General features: G+C 33.4%; 1 protein-coding gene across 3 annotated transcripts in view; it reads right to left on the bottom strand.

Moving 5' to 3' along the window:
• Positions 1–19,659, bottom strand: part of RNF17 (ring finger protein 17) — a 116,476-nt gene that overhangs the window by 58,501 nt on the left and 38,316 nt on the right. For all 3 annotated transcript variants that reach the window (XM_077868492.1, XM_077868493.1, XM_077868491.1), the window contains exons 12-18: positions 18,382–18,571; positions 17,321–17,489; positions 14,733–14,923; positions 13,727–13,868; positions 4,795–4,948; positions 2,508–2,623; positions 1,426–1,546 (exon numbers count right to left, since the gene is read on the bottom strand). In XM_077868492.1, the coding sequence (XP_077724618.1) occupies positions 1,426–1,546; positions 2,508–2,623; positions 4,795–4,948; positions 13,727–13,868; positions 14,733–14,923; positions 17,321–17,489; positions 18,382–18,571 (1,083 nt within the window). The remainder of the gene's footprint in view (positions 1–1,425; positions 1,547–2,507; positions 2,624–4,794; positions 4,949–13,726; positions 13,869–14,732; positions 14,924–17,320; positions 17,490–18,381; positions 18,572–19,659) is intronic.

The raw sequence follows: 19,659 nt of genomic DNA on the forward strand, positions 1-19,659 counted from the left end.
ATGCAGAGAGCCTGACATGGGACTCGATCCAGGGTCTCCAGGATCACGCCCTGGGCTGCAGGCGGCACTAAACTGCTGCGCCACCAGGGCTGCCCTCAGTTCCAGATTATATAACTGATTGCTAAGCCTCAGTCTCTTCTGGTGGTTGGATTCACTTAATGAGAGTATGATAAATGTGAACGAACAGATATAGTAAAAATTACCCTGGAAATTCCTATAAATCAACCCTAAGTAAACATGATCTTGTGTGTCCTGCACTAGTACTTATTAACCAACACAGCTAAATAAATAAGACTCTCACCTCCCCCCACCTCTGCATCCAAACCCCCTCCAGCCAGATAAGTTTCAGAACTTCAAATTAAGAAAAGCTACATAAAACATATATTACATATTTTGTAATATATCCCCAGCAGATTCTGAGGCAGCAGCCCACAAACATACATTACTATCCTGGAATGGAATATATGAATATTTACTATATAGGAAATAAAGACTATATATACTTCATGTCAATTCAGGTCAGGTTTTGCTACTCAACACTTCCTTTTCAGAACATGCTGGGTTACAAAATTGTGAGTTAGTGGTCAGCCTGTATCCTGGACCCAGACCACTCCAAAAAAGAAGTGATTTTTTTTCAAAATATGGAGAGCCTACAGTTGAATTTACTTAAGTCAAATGAAATGAAAAAAAAAGAAAGAAAACTATTTACCAGTTATGTCTCACCTCCCCTCATTTCCCTGCATGTTAAACTTTAGCATCCATCACATCAAAATCAGGATAGTGCCCTTGCAAAAATGCAAACTAAAATACAAGAAGTTAATTCCTGGCTTTAGGGCTTTCAAGAGGCCATGTCCAGGATGACTGGATTTTTTATACTATTTTTTATTTTATTTTATTTTATTTTATTTTATTTTATTTTATTTTATTTTATTTATTCATAGAGACACAGAGAGAGAGAGAGAGAGGCAGAGACACAGGCAGAGGGAGAAGCAGGCTCCATGCAGGGAGCCCGACATCCCGGGTCTCCAGGATCACGCCCTGGGCTGCAGGCGGCGCTAAACCACTGCACCACTGGGGCTGCCCTGGATTTTTTTTTTTTTTTTTTAAGATTTTAAGTAATCTCTACCTTCAACATGGGGCTTGAACCTACATCCCCAAGATTAATTGTCATACACTCCACCAACTAAGTCAGCCAGGCACCCTGGGATAACTTGATCTTTAATGATAATTTTTGCTTTGTACTGATTTTAGACTCTAGAGCCTGCCTCTATATCCACTATACCTAATTCTCAACAAATGTTCTCTCTCACCACTCTTACTGATGACACACTGAATTTGTTCTTAGATCTGATAAATGTTGTATTATAATGTTATTCAAAATTATATACAATTATATATCAACAAATAAAAATGGAAACAGCTTACTAACGACTGAACATGTCATAAATTTATCTTGAGTCTTTTCTTCAAAAATTTCCTTAGCTTTTTTGGGCCACTGCTTTGTCCTTATACATGGTTCAATATAGGCCAGCCTACATTTAATTGCCTGTGTCAAACAAAATTGCACCATTAAGAAAAAGTAAATGTAATTTCTAGTTATTCTAGAATTAAAATTTTGCATACAAAACACTGTTTGAATTTAATATATATTTAAAAAATAAATGCGCAAAAGCTGTCTATAAAATAATTTATAAATACCAATAATTGGAATCAATAGAACATTTGGTTGAATGAATTACTGCACATTTAGACGCCGATATAACAAGCATCTACTGAAAGAATTACAGATACTAATGATATGCTGTTAAATGAAAAAAGTGGGTTATAGGATTATTTGCTTAATCCTATAATTGTTAAAAATGATAAAGATGCATCTTAGAACTATATTTATCATAAATAATCAATAGTTCTGAATGATTCTTTTTATCTATATTTTCAAGTTTTTCCTACAATATTTTACCCATTTTTAAAATGAAAAATATTGTTTAACAATAAGCCCCATTAACCTTCCCTATCTCTGGGGAGGAGGATTCCAAGAAAAGGATACTTTATTTTTCCAGACATCTTTTTCTTGCACAGGTTATATATACTTAAACATAACTGGAATTGCAGTAAAAAACCTTCTATGATGAGTTTTTTTCATAAAATACATCATCTTCCTACTACATTATACAGATATTTTAAAATAATATTAAAAGCTGTAGACAGTAAATACTTAGACACAAACATACATACACATATACACTTATAATTAGTTCTTATTTGCTAAGATATACAGACATTTTAACAATTTAAAGTTGCTACATAGGAAATTACAGTAATGACAGCAACTCTTTTCTATATTCCATGTATCAAATTATTTATGGACAAAAACGTCAGTTAACAGAACATTTCTATGATAAAAATGATTTCTATACAATAGCAGCTGGTAGCTGCAGGTCAGAATGATGTTTCCAAATAAAAGATAAATTGTTACCAGCACCTATGACTCACAATAAGTAGATTACCTTCTCTGGGGGATTTAGAAACTCATCCTTTATTTTACGCATTTCTTTAAGTGTTATTTTTGCAGTATTGCCAAAGTCCACATATTTAACTTCAACTTCACGATGTCCAGGCAATCCTTCAAAAATTATGAAATTAGAAATCAAACTTGCAAAGAAAACAGAATTATCTAGCAAAATTTAGGTTAATCGACAGTCAACTATCTTAGAATACTTTTATGATTAATACATAAACATACTTTTTTAATATAAAATATATTTCTAATATGTGAACTTAAAAAAAAAACAACCATAATGCATAGTCTTCAGACTTGGTGAAAAGAAATGAACAATTTTAAGATGTCTAAAGGACAATCAAAATCAGGATAACAACATAGCTATCAGATACTAGGTTAAAAATTAGATGTTAAAACTGACTGGGTTAGAATCCAGTCAAATTCCACGTGACTTTGAGCAAGTTCCTTTTTCTCTCTAAGCCTCATTATTTCATTGTAAAATGGATATACCAAAAGAATCCAACCTCATAAGACTTTTTTGAGGATTCATCTATTTAAAATAATTAGCAAAGCATCAAAGTAAGCGCTTAATAAATGTTTACTGTTAGTCAACACAGGTGATTAAGGCAAAAGATTTAATAATCAAACTAAAGATTCATTCATATAATGATACCTAACTGAAATTTAAAAAAATTATTTGGGGAGATACTGTAAGAAATAAGCAGAGACAGACCTCCATGTCAATCTAGTCTCTATATTTTACAGGACACCAACGAAGCCCCTAAAAAGTTCAAACACATGCAAGTTTGAATAAAAACTTATCATACACTGACCTTTTTGAAAATACTCAAAATATATGGTCGACTTTAGCTTCTCTTAACACACCTATGTATAGTTCTATAAACTGGTTGCCATCATTTCCAAATTTAAAGGGTAGTACAGTATATAAATTTCAAAAAATGGAAAAGGTATAAGCATTCTCTGCTCCTTAGTAGAAGTGGAAGCATATGGAACAACACTGGTACTGGAGAGGAAACTTCAAACTACTTAGGCCCTATGGTAATTTGCATCCACAGTAATTGAAAAGACACATGTTACCGTAAGTGTAAGAAGGTGAGAGAATCCCTCCATACTTCTGCAGGAATCCTCTCGCTAGAAGGATATTCTCAACTGTACCAATGCTATTAGATTCCTTAAGTCTCCAAATGGAGATGTAGTTTTAGACAACACAAACAAATGGATAGGAGATAAAATTTAAAGAACATTTTTTATTCAAATTATCAATCATGTATGAGAGTACAGTCAGGAGACATGAAAGATCTCAAAATTTACCTCCATTTATTCTGAGGAAACAATTAGAAAATGCTCAAAAAAAAAAAAAAAAAAAAAAAAAAGGAGGAGTAAACTGAAGAGGTAAACATGGGATTTATAAAATGAGGGATCCAATACAGGAAAACCAAGAAGTATATTGCCAAGTGAAATAAATTCTCTGAATAACAAAAGTGTAATAAGCTTAGAAGACTAGTAGTCTAACTGGGGAGATAGGAGGATGTTTTCACCATTAGAGAAAAAATTAAACTAACATTACCTGAAAAGCTTAACATGTGGAAAACCGTTTCTGAACTATTAGGAAAATGTAGCCATAAATTTAAAGGAAACAAAGTGAAAATTTGATGCATTAAGTTGAAATAGAAATAAAGTATTCTTTATGACTTAGTGAAAATATTTATATAAAATATGGGTTAACTAAAAATTGTGATACAACTATAGGGGTGAGCTTGGAAGAGCACAAGAGAGCTACAAGAAATCTAAAACTGCTATCTACCATAATAAGAATAGATAATACCTAAAACTATCAACAAAGTATTATACGTTTAGAATAAATAACACAAATATCAAAAGAAACAGCTGAAAGAATTTAAGGTATTTTTAAAAATAATCTCTACACTCCACATAAAGCTCAAACTCATGACCCTGAGATCAAGAGTTGCATGCTTTTCCAAGTGAGTCAGCCAGGCAACCCTAAAATATTTGCCTTTGAGGAATGGAGTATAAGTTGTTTATTACCATTTAAATTTTTAAATAAGGCAGACATTAGAAAACAAAAAAACCAGTTAAGTCCCAGTCAAATCAAAATCTAAGGGCCGAGAGATTCACCTCCAAACATTACCACTAGCTTTTTAAAGATAGATAATTGAGCAAATAATACCACTTCCATGATTTAATTTGTACCAACTCAAATTATGTCAATTTTAAGCATAACATTTCCCTGTGGAAACCCTGTAATTTCCTACCAATGACTTTTGCTCGGTACCAAACTCCATCTTCAAATTTAGCTACACAGGCTTGACCTTGAACTGGACAGAGGATTTCCAGATTTTCTCCATCTTCACTTTTATAGAATTCCTCAATTGTCTTTAGTAAAAATAAAAAATCCAGGCTCTCTATCTGAGAAATAAAGGTATTAAAACACTGTAGTTTCAAAGAAGCAAAATTTAAATGTGGCAATGTATTATAAGCACTGGCTATAAAATTATGAAATGTTGGAATTACACAAATTATTACATAATTTATACTTGAAATATTTTATTACAGAAGCAGTATATAAAATTAGAAAATATGGACATAACAAAAATTTTTAGAAATGTTTCTCCAGGTATCTTAAGTGTCTATCCTCCCAGATCCCTTATACACAAACTTTCCATATTTTTTAAAACAAAAATGAGATGATCTCTTACATGCAATTTGATTATAGTTTATTTGTATTTTCCATCAATTCTCACTTTTCTATTTCTATCAGTACTTCTAGACCACGTTTAGATATCCCTAACTGACCCAAACCAGTATCAAATTCAAGACACGTTATATCTAGTTATTTCAATAAATCTTTTAGAATCTAGTGTAGTCCTCTTTTTAGGTCTTGCTGAAAAGAGCTTGCTATTTTTCTGCAGAATGCTCCATCTTATGGATTTACAAGGTTATATCCTCATGCTATCAATTAGCTTGTTTCTCCATTAAGTGGGGTCTGTCTCCTGAAATTTCCCCAAACCTAGAAGTTGTGTGTATAGGTTTGGTGGATTCAAACCTTTTGTGGCCAGAATACATCTTAAGTGTACTTAAGTTGCAATATATCAAAAGATATAACATTATTGACTCAATATTAACATGTTAAGATTCACCTACAGCTTAGGGTGATGATCCCTCTACTGTACAGTTATGTTTTTACCATTGGATCCACCACGTAGTTCATGTACTTTGACATTATATACTCATGTATACAAATACTTTGACATTATATGAACTTCCAGTTTCCCATCAACCTTCCATCTTATGGTTTTAAAGTGAATTGATAATTCTTTAAATCAGTAATTTCAGTAAGGTTTATGAAATAACTGCATTGAGTAAACTAGAGATTTCGCTTATTAAATAATATTTAACATTATTTGGTTACTTTAGTTCTTAAAGTTCCTATAATACCTAAAACATAGTACCCCCCCCCAAATTCCAAAACACCAAGAAATGCCTTATTATCTCTCCAAATACTAATTCTTAAGGTTAAAAAAATATTTTAAAATTCACTTCAAATAGCAAAAAATGAAATTTTTCTCTTAAGTATTATAATGCAAGTGGAAATTTTGTGAATCTGTGTTTTCTTGTTATTCCATTTATATTACTTTAAAAACTTTACATTTTCTAAATTTTTATTTCTAAGTAGGTATTATTCATATTCTTTCATTAACAGGTTATCCATAGTGGGTAGTAAAAAATTCAACAGAGAAATGACATCAGCAAAAATAGGAGACTAGGAAGTTCCAAGTTCTCATTCTCCCACAGAAACAAAAAACAAAAAACAAGGAAGAGAGACAGAGAGGCTGAGAGACATCATACAAACTTTGTCAAACTATGGAAAAGTCAAAGGTTTACAACAACCAAGCAAACACCCAGACTCCTGACATTCAAAGAAATCTGCCAAAACATTTTCTGAACACAAGCTAAAGGAACTGAGACTCTGATTTTCAGAGTTTCAAATGCCCAGTTTTCAACAAAAATATTAGAAGAAATACAAAGAAAAAGAAAAACATGGCTCATTCATAGGAACAAAATAGAAACCACTCACAAAGAAGCCCAGATAAAGGACTTACTCGACAAAGACTTTAAAACAACTGCCTTAAATATGTTCAAAGAATAAAGGAAAACATGGATAAAGAATTAAAGGAAACCAGGAAAACAATAAAGGACCAAAATGAAAATGCCAACAAAGAGAAATTATAAAAAGGAATCAAATTCTGGAGTTGAAAAGTACAATAACTAAAGTGAAAAATACACCAGAGGGATTCAACAGCATATTTGAACAATCATAAGAAAGGATCAGTGAACTTGAAGATAGGACAACTGAAATCATTAAGTGAGGAGAAAAGAAAAAAAAAGAGTGAAGGGAACAGAAACTAAGGGACTTGAACAGAGACCAAGGGCACCATAAGACATATTAATATACACATTATGGGAGTCTCAGAAGGAGAAAGAAAGAAGTAGAAAGATTATTTGAGGATATAATGGCTGAAAACTTCCCAAATTTGATGACATACATGAATCTACAAATCTAAGAAGGTCATTTGTATCTCCAAGAAAGATATATTCAAGTCATAACATGAGAATGTGACTTTATTTAGAGACAGTCTTGACAGTGATAATCAAGTTAAAATGAGGTCATTATGGTAGGCCTTAATCTAATATGATTGGTGTTATTAAAAGGGGAAAATTTAGTACAGAGACAAATACAGGAGAAGGCTTGTGAAGAGTAGGCAGTGATTAGGGTGATGTAGAAATCAGAGACAACCAAAAAAGTTCCAGCTAATCACCAGAAACTAGGAGAAAGGAATGCAATACATTATTACTTACAGCCCTAAGAAAGAACCGACCCTACTGATACCCTGATCTCATACTTTGAAACTCCAGAACTATGAGACAATAAATTTATGTTCTTTAATCCACTTAATTTATGTAACTTTGTTGTTGCAGCCCTAGAAAATGAATACAGGTTTTGGTTTTGAGAAGTAGGGTATTGCAGTAACAAATACCTAAAATGTGGGTGTGACTTTGGAATTAGGTAATGGATTGAGGAGGAGAACTTCTAAAGTGCTTGAATGAAGAAGTCCAGATTGCATTGGAAAGAATTTTGGTAGAAATAGGAATGTTAAAGGTGCTTCGGGTGAGATCTCAGACAGAAATGAAGAACATATTATTGGAAACTGGAAGAAAGGCAATCCTTGATATAAAGTGGTAGAGAACTTAGCTGAACTGTGTTCTGTGAGACAGAAAGTAGAACTTTAATATTTAGCTGAGGAGATCTCTAAGCACAAACATTGAATGCAGATTGGTTTCTCTTTGCTCATAATAAAACAGGAGAAGACAGAGATAAGGAATTGTCAAACATAAAGAAACCAAAACTTGAAGAATTTAGAATATTCTCAGTCTATCCATATTGTAAACAATGAGATTGTGTGCTTAGAGAGGACACCAAAGGTGTGGCTGGATACTGCTAAAGAGATTATGGGCATGTGAAATGTGGATCTAATCAATCATCTCAGCAGAAACACTGCCTGCTTGAATTTATGGGGACAGAGATGGGAAGAAGGAAGAAAGGCTGTTGGGATTCTACAGGCAGGAAGTGAGCTGTCAGGGCTACTCAACCCTGAACATGTGTTATCTTTTTTTAAAAAGATTTTATTTATTTATTCATGAAAGACACAGAGAGGCAGAGATATAGGCAGAGGGATAGGCAGGATCCTTACAAGGAGCTTGATGCAGCACTCACACCATGTGATCCTGGGATCACACCCTGAGCCAAAGGCAGATGCTCAACCACTGAGCCACCCAGGTGTCCCTGAACATGTGTTATCTTTCAAGAAAAATAATGACCCTGAAGGTGATTCAGAGGCTGGCATGTCTGCCACTGTCACCAGGAGCCCAGTGGGCAGATGTCTGAGAGGCAGGAACATCTATCTCATTCTCTATTCCAGGAGGCCTCCTGGGTTCCAGAGCATGAGGACAACCTCTCAATTCCAACAGGTGAGGCTGCTCCCAGGGCTAAGGTGGCAAAGCCACCACCCTAGTGTGACTAGAGGGTAGAGCATCCAGCCAATAAAAGTTATTCTCAAGTCATAAGAATCTAATAGAAATTTCCCTGCTAGGTTTTAGATTTGTCTGGTCTCACATATTCAGACATGGAGATTTTTGCTCCAGCTTGAACAATACCTGTCTTAACCTCTACTTGAATTAGATGAATTAGATGATAAGATTTGAGACTTTGGTTGATGAAATTTATATAGAAGATTTTAGACTTACCATTGATGCTGGAATGATTGGGATGGGATGAATGTATTTTGCATGTGGAAAGTACATGAATTTCTGATGGAGCAGAAAGCAGACTGCTTTGGGAACTGTGTCCTCACCCCCCAAAATAAATATTTTGGAGTTATAACCCCTCAGTACCTCATAATGTAACCTTACTTGAAGATAGGGTTTTACAGAGGTTATCAAAGTAAAATAAATTCTTAGGTGGGAACTAATTCAATAAGACTGGTATCCTTACTGAAAAATTAAGATGGACAAGCACAGAGAAAATGCCATGTGAAGAAAGAGGATGAGACTAGGAAGAGGAAGCAGAAGCCAATGAGTGGTAAAGACTGTCAGCATACCACCAAAATCTAGGGGACAGACATGGAATAGATTTTACCTCTAAGACCTCAGAAGGAATGAATCCTGTCAACATCTTGATTTTAGACTTCCAGAGTCCATCACTGTAAGACCATAAAGTTTTGTTGTTTAAGCTATCCAATTCAGGGTACTTTGTTACAATGGCCCTACAAAGCTAATACACAATAGAATCTTGAAAGCAGCAAAAGAAGCAAGTTGTTATGTACTAGGGGTCATCAACAAGATTACTGGTTGATTTCTCCTAAGAAACCTTTGAGGACAGATGAGAATAGGGAGATATATTTAAAGTGCTGGGCAGAAAACCCTATCAACTGAGAATTACATACCCAGCAAAACTACCCTTCAAAAAATGAGGGAGAAATTAAGCCATTCACAGAGAAACAAGAGGTGAGGGAGTTTGCTGCCATTAAAGGGAATCCTCTAGGTAGAAATAAACGGATGCTAGAGTGTAACTCAGAGTCACATGAAGATATGAAGATCTGTGGTTCAGGTAAGTACAAGGATAAATATGAAAGCCAGTATTATTTTAATCTTGGTTTGCAACTCCATTTTTATTTCTTTATTTCTATAGGATAATATTTCTCTAGAATTTAAAAGATAAATGCATAAAATTATAAATTTGTGTTATTGAGCACACAAGATCAATTTGTGACATCAATAATATAAAAGGGGAATGGAGCTGCACAGGAGTAAGGTTTTTGTGCAATTAAAGTTGGTATAAACCTATATTAATTGTTACTTTAGGATATTATATGTAATTCCCATGGTAATGATAAAAAAATACAGATATATACAAAAGGAAATAAGGTAATCAAAACATGAAACTACAATATTTGCACACCCATGTTCCCTGCAGCATTATTCACAAGAGCCAAGAGGTAGAAGCAAACCCAATGTCCATTGATGGATTAATAGATTAATAAAATGTGATATATATACATACAATGGAATATTAGCCTTAAAGAAGAAAATCTCACACAACAGTATGAATGAAACTTAAGAGAATTAGATTAAGTGAAGCCAGCCACCAAAAGACAAACACTATGATTCCACTTACACGAAGCATCAAAATAATGAAATTCACAGAATTGTGGTTGTAAGTGGTTAGGGATAGGGGAAAATGGACAGTGATTGTTTAGGAAATGTAGAGTTCAGTTCTGCAAGATGAAACAGTTCTAGAGATCTGTTTCACAATAATGTGAGAGTATAGTTAACACTACTGAACTGTACACTTAAATATGGTTATATGGTAAATTCTGTTTTTTTATGAGAATGTTTTTCAAAAATATTAAAAAATGACATTGCAAGAAAACAACTAAACACAAAAGAGGGAAATAAGAGAGGAAATGAGAGACAAAAAAGGTATAATATATACAGAAAATAGTAAACTGGTGGGAGTTTTTCCTACTAATAGGTATTTTAAATGGATTAAACTCCCTAACTAAAAGGCAAAGATTTGCAGAATGGTTTTAAAAAATGGCCCAACTATATGCTATCTATAAGATACTCACTTTAAATCCAAAAACATACATAGGTTGAAAGTTAAAAATTAGAAAATGTATTCCATGCAAACAGTAGCTAAAAGAGAGCTGGGGTGGCTATGCTACTATCAGAGAAAACAGACTAAGTCAGATAATATTACAAGATACAAAGAATGACATTATACATTGATAAAAGGGTCAATTCACCAATAAGATGTAATAATTATATGAGAGCCCCAAAATATATGATGCAAACATTGACAGAACTGAAAGGAGACAGACCTTCAATAAAAGGAGACTTCAATGCTCCACTTTCAAAAACAGAACTACAAAGAATGTCAAGAAGAAAACAAATTACTTGAACAGTACAAACCAGCTACACCTAACAGACATATACAGAACATTCAAGCCAAGAGCAGAATGCACATTTTTCCTCAAGTATACATGAAACATTCTCAGGATAGACAATATGTTAGGCTACAAAACAAGCCTTAATAAGTTTTAAAAGACTGAAAACATACAAAGTATCTTTCCTAAGCACAATGGAAGGACAACATGATAAAGGCCATATGGAAAAACCCAGATACCACAGTCAATGGTAAAAGACAAATGCTTTTTCTCCTCAGAAGAAAAAGACATCTGCTTTTTCTATTTGTATTCAACAAGATATTGGAATTTCTAACCAGAGCCATTAAATAAGAAAAAGAAACAAAAGGCATTCCAATTGTCAGAAATAAAATTATCTCTTTGCAGCTGACATAATTTCATAACATATAAAAGTGTAAAGAGCCCACCAAAAAAACCTGTTAGTGAAGTTACAGGACCTAAAATCCAGAGAGAAAAACCAGTTGTATAAAGCAGTAATGAACAATCTAAAAAGGAAAGTAATAATTCCTTCTATAATATCATTAAAAAAAAGAATACACTTAGGAATAAACTTAAACAAGGAAGGAAGAGACTTGTATACTTATACACCATACCAGACTGCTAAAAGAAATGAAAGATGACAAAAATAAGAGGAAAGGCACTCCACATTCATGGCCTGGAAGATCTAGTATTACTGACAATATTTCCCAAAGCAATCTACAATTCAATGGTATCACTAGCAAATTTTCAGATGGTTCAGACAGAATAGAGAAACTCATTCTAAAAGTCATATGGAATCTCAAGGGACCTCAAATTGACAAAACAATATTAAAAAGGACAAAGTTGGAGTGCTGACACATCCTGATTTCAAAAATGGTCAAAGGACTGGAATAGGTATTTCTCCAGAGAAAATATATAAATGACCAATAAATACACACATGAAAAAATGTATTCAACAATACTAGTCATATGGGAAATGCAAATCAAATCCATAATGAGATGTAACTTCATGCCCTTAAAATGGCTTTTTATTTTCTAAAAAAATGTTTTATTTATTTATTCATCAGAGACACAGAGAGAAAAAGAGAGGCAGAGACACAGGCAGAGGGAGAAGCAGGCTCCATGCATGGAGCCCAATGTGGGACTTGATCCCGGGTCTCCAGGATCACACCCTGGCTGAAGCCACCCAGGCGCCTGGCTTTTTTTTTTTTTTTTTTTTTTTAAATGAGTGTTGGTGATAGTTAGAAATACTGCAACCTTTATGCATTGCTAATAGAAATACAAAATAGTGTGGCACTGTGGAAAATAGTTTGGTAGTTCTTCAAAAAGTTAAACAGAACTTTAATATTATCCAGCAATTCCAGAGCTAGGTATATACTTAAAAGAACTGAAAGCAGAGACCCAAATAGAACTTGTACCTCCATGCTTATAGCAGCATTATTCACAATAGCCAAAATGTTGAAACAATCCAAGTGTCCATCAACAGATTAATAGATAAACAAAATGTAGTATATACATAAAATGAAATATTAGTCATGAAAAAGAATGAAATTCTGATACATGCTACAACTGGTAAACACTATGCTAAGTGAAATAAGGCAGACACAAAGGAAAAATATTGTTTCCACTTAAGAGGTACCTAGAATAAATACATTCATAAAAAATATAGTAGTACAGGTTATCAGAAGCTGGGGGAAGGAAAAATGGAGAGTTACTGTTTAATGATTACAGAGCTGTTTGGGATGATCAAACAGGTCTGGAGATGAATAATGGCAATGGTTGCACAAAACATACTTAATGGCACTGAACTGTATATTTAATGGCTAAAATGGTATATTTATGTTTTACTTCAATTTAAATAAAAGACAATATAAAATATTCAGTGTAAGAAATATATGTAAGTCCTAGCTTAGTACCAAATAAGCAGACTTCTACAACTCATCTGGGGAGCCCTTATCGTGTGCTGCAGTGCTTGAGGTGGCAGGCTCTGAATGCAGTTACACTGCCCAGTTCAATCCTGGCTCATCCCTTCTGAGCTGTGTGACGTCAGGCAAGTTGCTTCATCCCTTTGGTTAGAGTCTCCATATATAAATGAAAATACTAGTATCTTTCTCACAGGATTGTTGTGAAGATTAACAGATTATTCATTCATTATGGCCCGTAGAATGAGTTAACTCATATGAAACACAGACACAGAGAGATTGGTAAGGATGAACTCTTTGTTAGTAGCTATCTAAACAAACCCATCAGTCCACATTCAAAATTTAGTATGAAATGCCTTTGATCTGAATTTATTTTGGTATTAAATTCAGGAAATTACCTAGTAAAAATTCTCAGATGTCCACTGTCAGAAACAGGTTTTCTCATAGTACTCTGATTTCAGGTCTATGTGATTTCCTATTCCCCAGATTTCATAAGGTAGCAAGAAACACATTTATTAAGCATCATTCACTGTCCTTTCCCTCCATATTTCACTAATTAGCATGATGAAGAGTTCCTTCAATTTACTATAAATCATGTGATTTTCTCATTTAAAGTTGCAACTAAGTAACTTAAATTTACAGTGGTTTGCTCTAAAATTCACACTGGGTACTCATTTCCATTATACATTTCTACTAAAATTTGAAAAAATACTTGTCTCAAAGGAATATTAAATACTTACCAACTGAAGATAGAAATCAGTAGGACTATTTATATGACAAACCATAACTGAAACATCTGTCATTTCGTTAGGCAAAATAGGTGGGTGATAGTGTAGAGTCATATTTTTTTCAGAGAGGCTTCTTGGTGATTGCGACCTAAACCTGATTAAAAGCACAATCAAAACCATAAGCAACCCATTTTCTTAAAAAGTCTTTTTCAGCAACTTGGTCTGAAGAAAGGACTTACACATATACCGATTTATCTACCAAGAGTATTCCCTTTTCAATTTCTTTTCTGATACATTTCTTGGTATTGTCTCCAATTATCAAGCCGGGTTAAAAGTCAACTCTCAAAAATCAGTAATTGACCTTTGAATTTGTTTCAGGACATTTCTAAGCCAGGCTTGTATCTTCTACTTAGTCTTTTCTCTTTCAGGAACTGACAACTACAGACTATGGTGGCACTCAGTAAGACCACCTGAGGGATCTCTGTGATCCCCTCCATCTCTATGACTACTTTTATTTTTTCCACAATGAGACCTACTGGAGTCACTTCCAGAGTCATCTCATCACTCAGGACAAAAAGTATCTTTCACTATGTCCATTGTTAGTCAGCTTACTTTGTTCATCACTGATGGTGGTATAGGAAGAAACTTCATCTATTCTAGATTCATACATTAAATACAGAGTGGTGATCATGAACTTATTCCAAAGGTTAGAAAATTTAAATCAGGAACTGTTAAACTAATAATTCTTAAAACCCTAGTGGAGCTGTTTGTGAAGTTATCAGAAGTCTAAAAAATACTCAGTATCTATAAATAGTTTCTATTTTGAGCTACCTTAATTTTTCTACTTAAATTATCTGAATGCAGTTTTCAAACTGTACTTAGAAAACTCTGATAGCAATATTTTTAACCTCTTGGATTATGTTCACTTTAGAGTCAGTACATAATTTTTAAAGTTAAAATTTGCTATTCCAGTTTATAACTATAATCTCAAAAGTATTTGTTTTAATAAGTTACCTACCTTGCTAACTCCATGAAAACTAATGCATCTCTAAGAGAAACAGGCATATCACTGCTTATTTTATTTGTTGGTGGTTTCTGCAGATCTACAATTAGCACACCATCTTCTTCTCTAAAAACTTTCATTAAAACAGCCTTGTTATTTACCATTTTCAAAAATTCTACTTTAGCTTCTTCTCCCCAGCCTACATCCTGTGGAAAAAGTAAAATTCCAATGTATTTAGTAATAACTAATGGTACAATGCTCTGGATTTAGCTTTTGTTTTATAAATCCAAAATACAACCAGTCTGCAAACTTGAGCAAAGTTACTCAACCACAGATACTAAACAACTAGGGCCAGAAACCCAAGACCAGTGTTTATATATTTACAACATATGGATTTATTTTTAGTGAATTCTATGCCCAATGTGGGTTTGAACTCATGACCCCAAGAACAAGAGTCACATGCTTTATCAACTGAGCCAGCCAGGTACCTTTAGATCTTTGATTTTATGAACAGTCTCAAGTTGTCCATAAGCTGTTGTATTTTAGAATTTAGTTTCACTTCTGAATATTAATATGAAGATTATAAATATTCTAAAATAAAACATACTATTTTTCCATTTTAATGACACAAATTCAAAAGATAATTTTGGGGCACCTGGTTGGCTCAATTGGTGAAACGTCTGCCTTCGGCTCAGATCATGATTCCAAGGTCCTGGGATTGAGTCCCACATTGGGCTCCCTACTCGGTGGGAGTGTTCTTCTCCCTCTCCCTCTGCCCTTCCCCGCTGCTTGTGCTTTCTCTCTCTCAAATTAAAAAAAGAAGGTAATTTAGAAAGCATAATGGAAGCCATGTAATGCAATCAAGATATTTATATTCATCAGTTAACTTAGTTTCCTTTAACTAGGAATATATGAGGCATAGACTACTTAAACAATAAGGAAAAATATTCACCCATTAAAAAACTTTCAATTGATCTTTGAACCTTTAAGATCCTATAACTAAATTTCAAGGGTTAAAACTACATATTCTGGTGTTACATTCTTTATATATTTTGAATATGAACCCCTCATCAGATATATCATTTGTAACTATCTTCTCCCATTCATCAGGTTGCCTTTTTGTTTTGTTGATGATATCCTTCATTATGCAAAAGTTTTTTTTTTATTTTAGTGTAGTCTCACATGCCTTATTTTTGCTTTTGTTTCGCAAAAGAGACATATCTAGAAAATATTGCCAAAGCTGATGTCAAAGAGGTTACTACCTATGTTTTATCTAGGACTTCTATAGTTTCAGGTCTCACATTTAGAAATTTGTCTTTTTTTGTGTATAGTATAAGAAAGTGGTCCAGTTACATTCTGCATGCAGCTGTCCAGTTTCCCCAGCATCATTTACTAAATATAAGGATATACAATAGGGAAAAAGACCAAAACTCCAGTGTCATAGATTAATTGAACATATAAACATGGGTTTATTTCTGGGCTCTTTATCCTGTTCCATTGATCTAGGAGTCTATTTTTGTGCCAGTATCATACCATTTTGATTACTTTGGCTTTGTAGTATATTTTGAAATCTGGAACTGTGATACATCCAGCAGAGTTAGTGAATCACTATGTTGTATACCTGAAACTAATTTAACAGCGTGTCCCAGCTATATTCAAATTTTTTAAAAGCTACAAGTTTTCTCTTTTTTTTTAAGATTTCATTTATTTATTCATTAGAGACACACAGAGAGAGGCAGAGACTTAGGCAGCAGGAGAAGCAGGCTCCCTGCAAGGAGGCCAATGTGGGGCTCCATCTCAGGATCCCGGGATCATGCCCTGAGCCGAAGGCAGACTCAACCATTGAGCCACCCAGGCATCCCAAAAGCTACAAGTTTCTTAAAAACAAAAAATAAAACCTCTTTTATAAAGTTTACTCAGAAAATGCAAAAAAGAATAAAAGATTAAATTAAACCAATTTTACCATTTTGAGGAAAACAATAGTGCTAATATTTATGTTTCCTTTTACATTTTTTATTCATTTACTCATTCTTTCAAACATCTATTAAATGCCAACTATGTGTGAGATAATCTGCTAAGTACTGGGAATACAATGATGGGCAAAGACACAGATTCCTGCATTCAGATTTCATAATATAACAGCTAATATAATTTAATTTAACATATAGTCTTAAATACAATTCCTGTCTTATAGAGTTTTTGTCTCACTGGGGATTAAGTATTCATAAATAATATAAAGCAGAATGCAATATGGGCTACAACTAATGAACAAAGTGAAACAAAAAAGTGAAGAAATGTATAGAAACACACACATCACACCATATTGTAAAATTTATTTTTCTCTACATGTGACTCAATTTAGTGGTTTACTTTGATATTTCATCTATCATTCATTCATTCATATGTTTACCCGACTCAATTTCTCATTAAGAATGTTTCCAATTATGAAAACTGAAGTTAATTCCCTTTTTTACTGGCATGGATTATTTATTATGCAAAAACAATTGGTGCCTTAAACCTACACTCTGCAATCTGACTGGCAATACATAGCTAGAATTGGGACATTTAGCCCCCAAAGAAGAAATAATTTAAGTCTCACTTACTGAATTCTGTGGAACAATGTCTTTCAATGAGCATGGCAGTGCTAATGGGTGGATGTCTTTCAGCAGCCTTTCAATATATGGTTCAGACTTCCTTAGAACTAAGCATAAGTCATTTAGTACTATATGCTGCTCAGCAATGTGTTCTGATCTTGCATAGGTATCACCAACTCTAGAAGAATTCAAGTAATATTTATTGAAAATAATACTTGAAACCCAAACTTGCTTTCCCCATAAAAGGTTGCATTTCTAAGGATACTCTCCTTAAGCTAAATCTTCTAGAAAGTTGTATTCTAATTCATACTTTCCTATTACATAGATTTAATCCATATTTTATAAGCATAGACCCTATTTTATCTATAGAATTAAATCTCAATCGACTTTATCTGAATTGTCTTTTATGTATCTACTCAAGTCTAGACTTAAGGGGGATAATGATGGCCCCAAACAGAAATCTATCTATAAAGCTATGCCCATTAGTTAGTGACCATTCTATAGTTAATACTGGTCCTTATTGCAGAAATATTTTTATTTTTATTATTTATGATTTTTGTTTTATATTCCTAGAAGACTAAAATATTTTTGAGTACCTAGGGTTAGACATTATCCCACTTTATTATTTTTTTTCATTATCCCACTTTAATATGCACTAATGAAATTACAGAAATCTGATTTAAAATTCTACTCAATCATACTGCAGTTAACTGTAAACTTTATTTAAAAGAAATATTTTTGTGCATCATTCCTAGTTTTGAAGCAACATAGAAAAGTACTTGAGTTTGGACATATCAAAAAGCTTCTTTTCCAAAAAAACCTCCAAAGATCCACTACTTTTCCAAGCTCCTCATGTAGTAATATTGATAAATGATAATACTTTACTAATTTAGTAATTAGTAAAATAAATAATAGAGCAAAATAAAAAATAGAGCTATATACCTTAGAAGAATGATAAATTACTCCTCTCTACCCCTTCCCAATTTCCTTTATTCTTTAGTATCCCACTCCTCTGATAACAAATATTTCCAAACTGGCCAGGAAAATGTAATAACTATAAAATATCATACCCTGCAACAATTAGGACTTCAGAATTTCCAAAATCTACCATGAATATCTGTATTAGTGCAACTTCATGGACTGAGAATCTGGTTGAACTACAAAGTTTTCTAATATTTTCACTTTCTATCGGAATTAATTCAGTGATAGTTCCACGGCACCACATTCCATTTTCAATACTGTTGACAAATATTCTTGCACCTAATGAGGAAGACAAATCATTATCAGTATTTATGGAGAAAAGTATCTAATAAGCTCTAATCTATGAACATGTATATTAGTTACATCACTAAGAAGTTTTAATTCATCTATTTACTGATGACACAGTACATATCAAGTGCTATGAAAAATATAAAGGTAGGATATTGTGGCAGTTCCTGTTATATAGGTAAACAGGGAGGTAAAAACAAAGTTAGCAGTCTCTTATTGAGGACCTATATTTTATGAACTATAACAAAGATGAATGAGACCACCTTGCCATAAAGGAAGCTCAAGAAAGGAAAAGAGATAGGCAAGTAAATGACTGTACTTACAATAAAGACTTTCTATCCCATTCATATACACATAAATGCATACAGATATATACATGCTGAAATTTGTACATACTTTAGTAGCATAAAGGAAGAAACAATTACTTTCAATTACTTTCTCTTGATAAAGAGGAATCAAAATAAAGAAATAATGAGAGGCAGTATATGACATGCCAAAATTACATTAATATACAGAGAATTAATATTCAGAGAAGGTGAAGATGAACCAAGGACCTAGCAGCAGAGGACGTATCAGATGAGTTAAAAATTAATAATCAGGAAAAAAAGGTCAAGGAAGAAAGAGGCCTGAATTGAATGCTTACTATGAGCTCAGTGATGTTCTTAGTATTTTATGTTTGAATTTACTTACTCCCTACAACAACACTATGGAGATAGGGCTTTCATCACGCGGGTAGGCAAAGAGGCAGGAGGAGAATCCAGGCTGTCTTAGAGTCCACCCTCTTAATAACTAAGCTACCTATCAGAAATAAATTGGTAGACCTGACCACTGATTATATACAGAGGGATGTTGTATAAATCCCTTCTGTATATGCTAATAAAAACAGGATTGCTGAGAGAGGTGCATTAGGGCAGCCTTTTAATTTTTAGTTCTGTGAAAATGTTTATGTGGTCTAAAGATTGTCATCAACTTTTCTCTTATGTTGATATACCACATAAGCAATACTCTGAGTTTTAAACTACATGCTATTAAGCCATTTTTTTTTGCAATAGGTAAGAGAAAGGCCTATGGAAAACATT

This window comes from Canis aureus, chromosome 24, assembly GCF_053574225.1.
Source record: "Canis aureus isolate CA01 chromosome 24, VMU_Caureus_v.1.0, whole genome shotgun sequence".
NCBI classification, from domain to species: domain Eukaryota; kingdom Metazoa; phylum Chordata; class Mammalia; order Carnivora; family Canidae; genus Canis; species Canis aureus.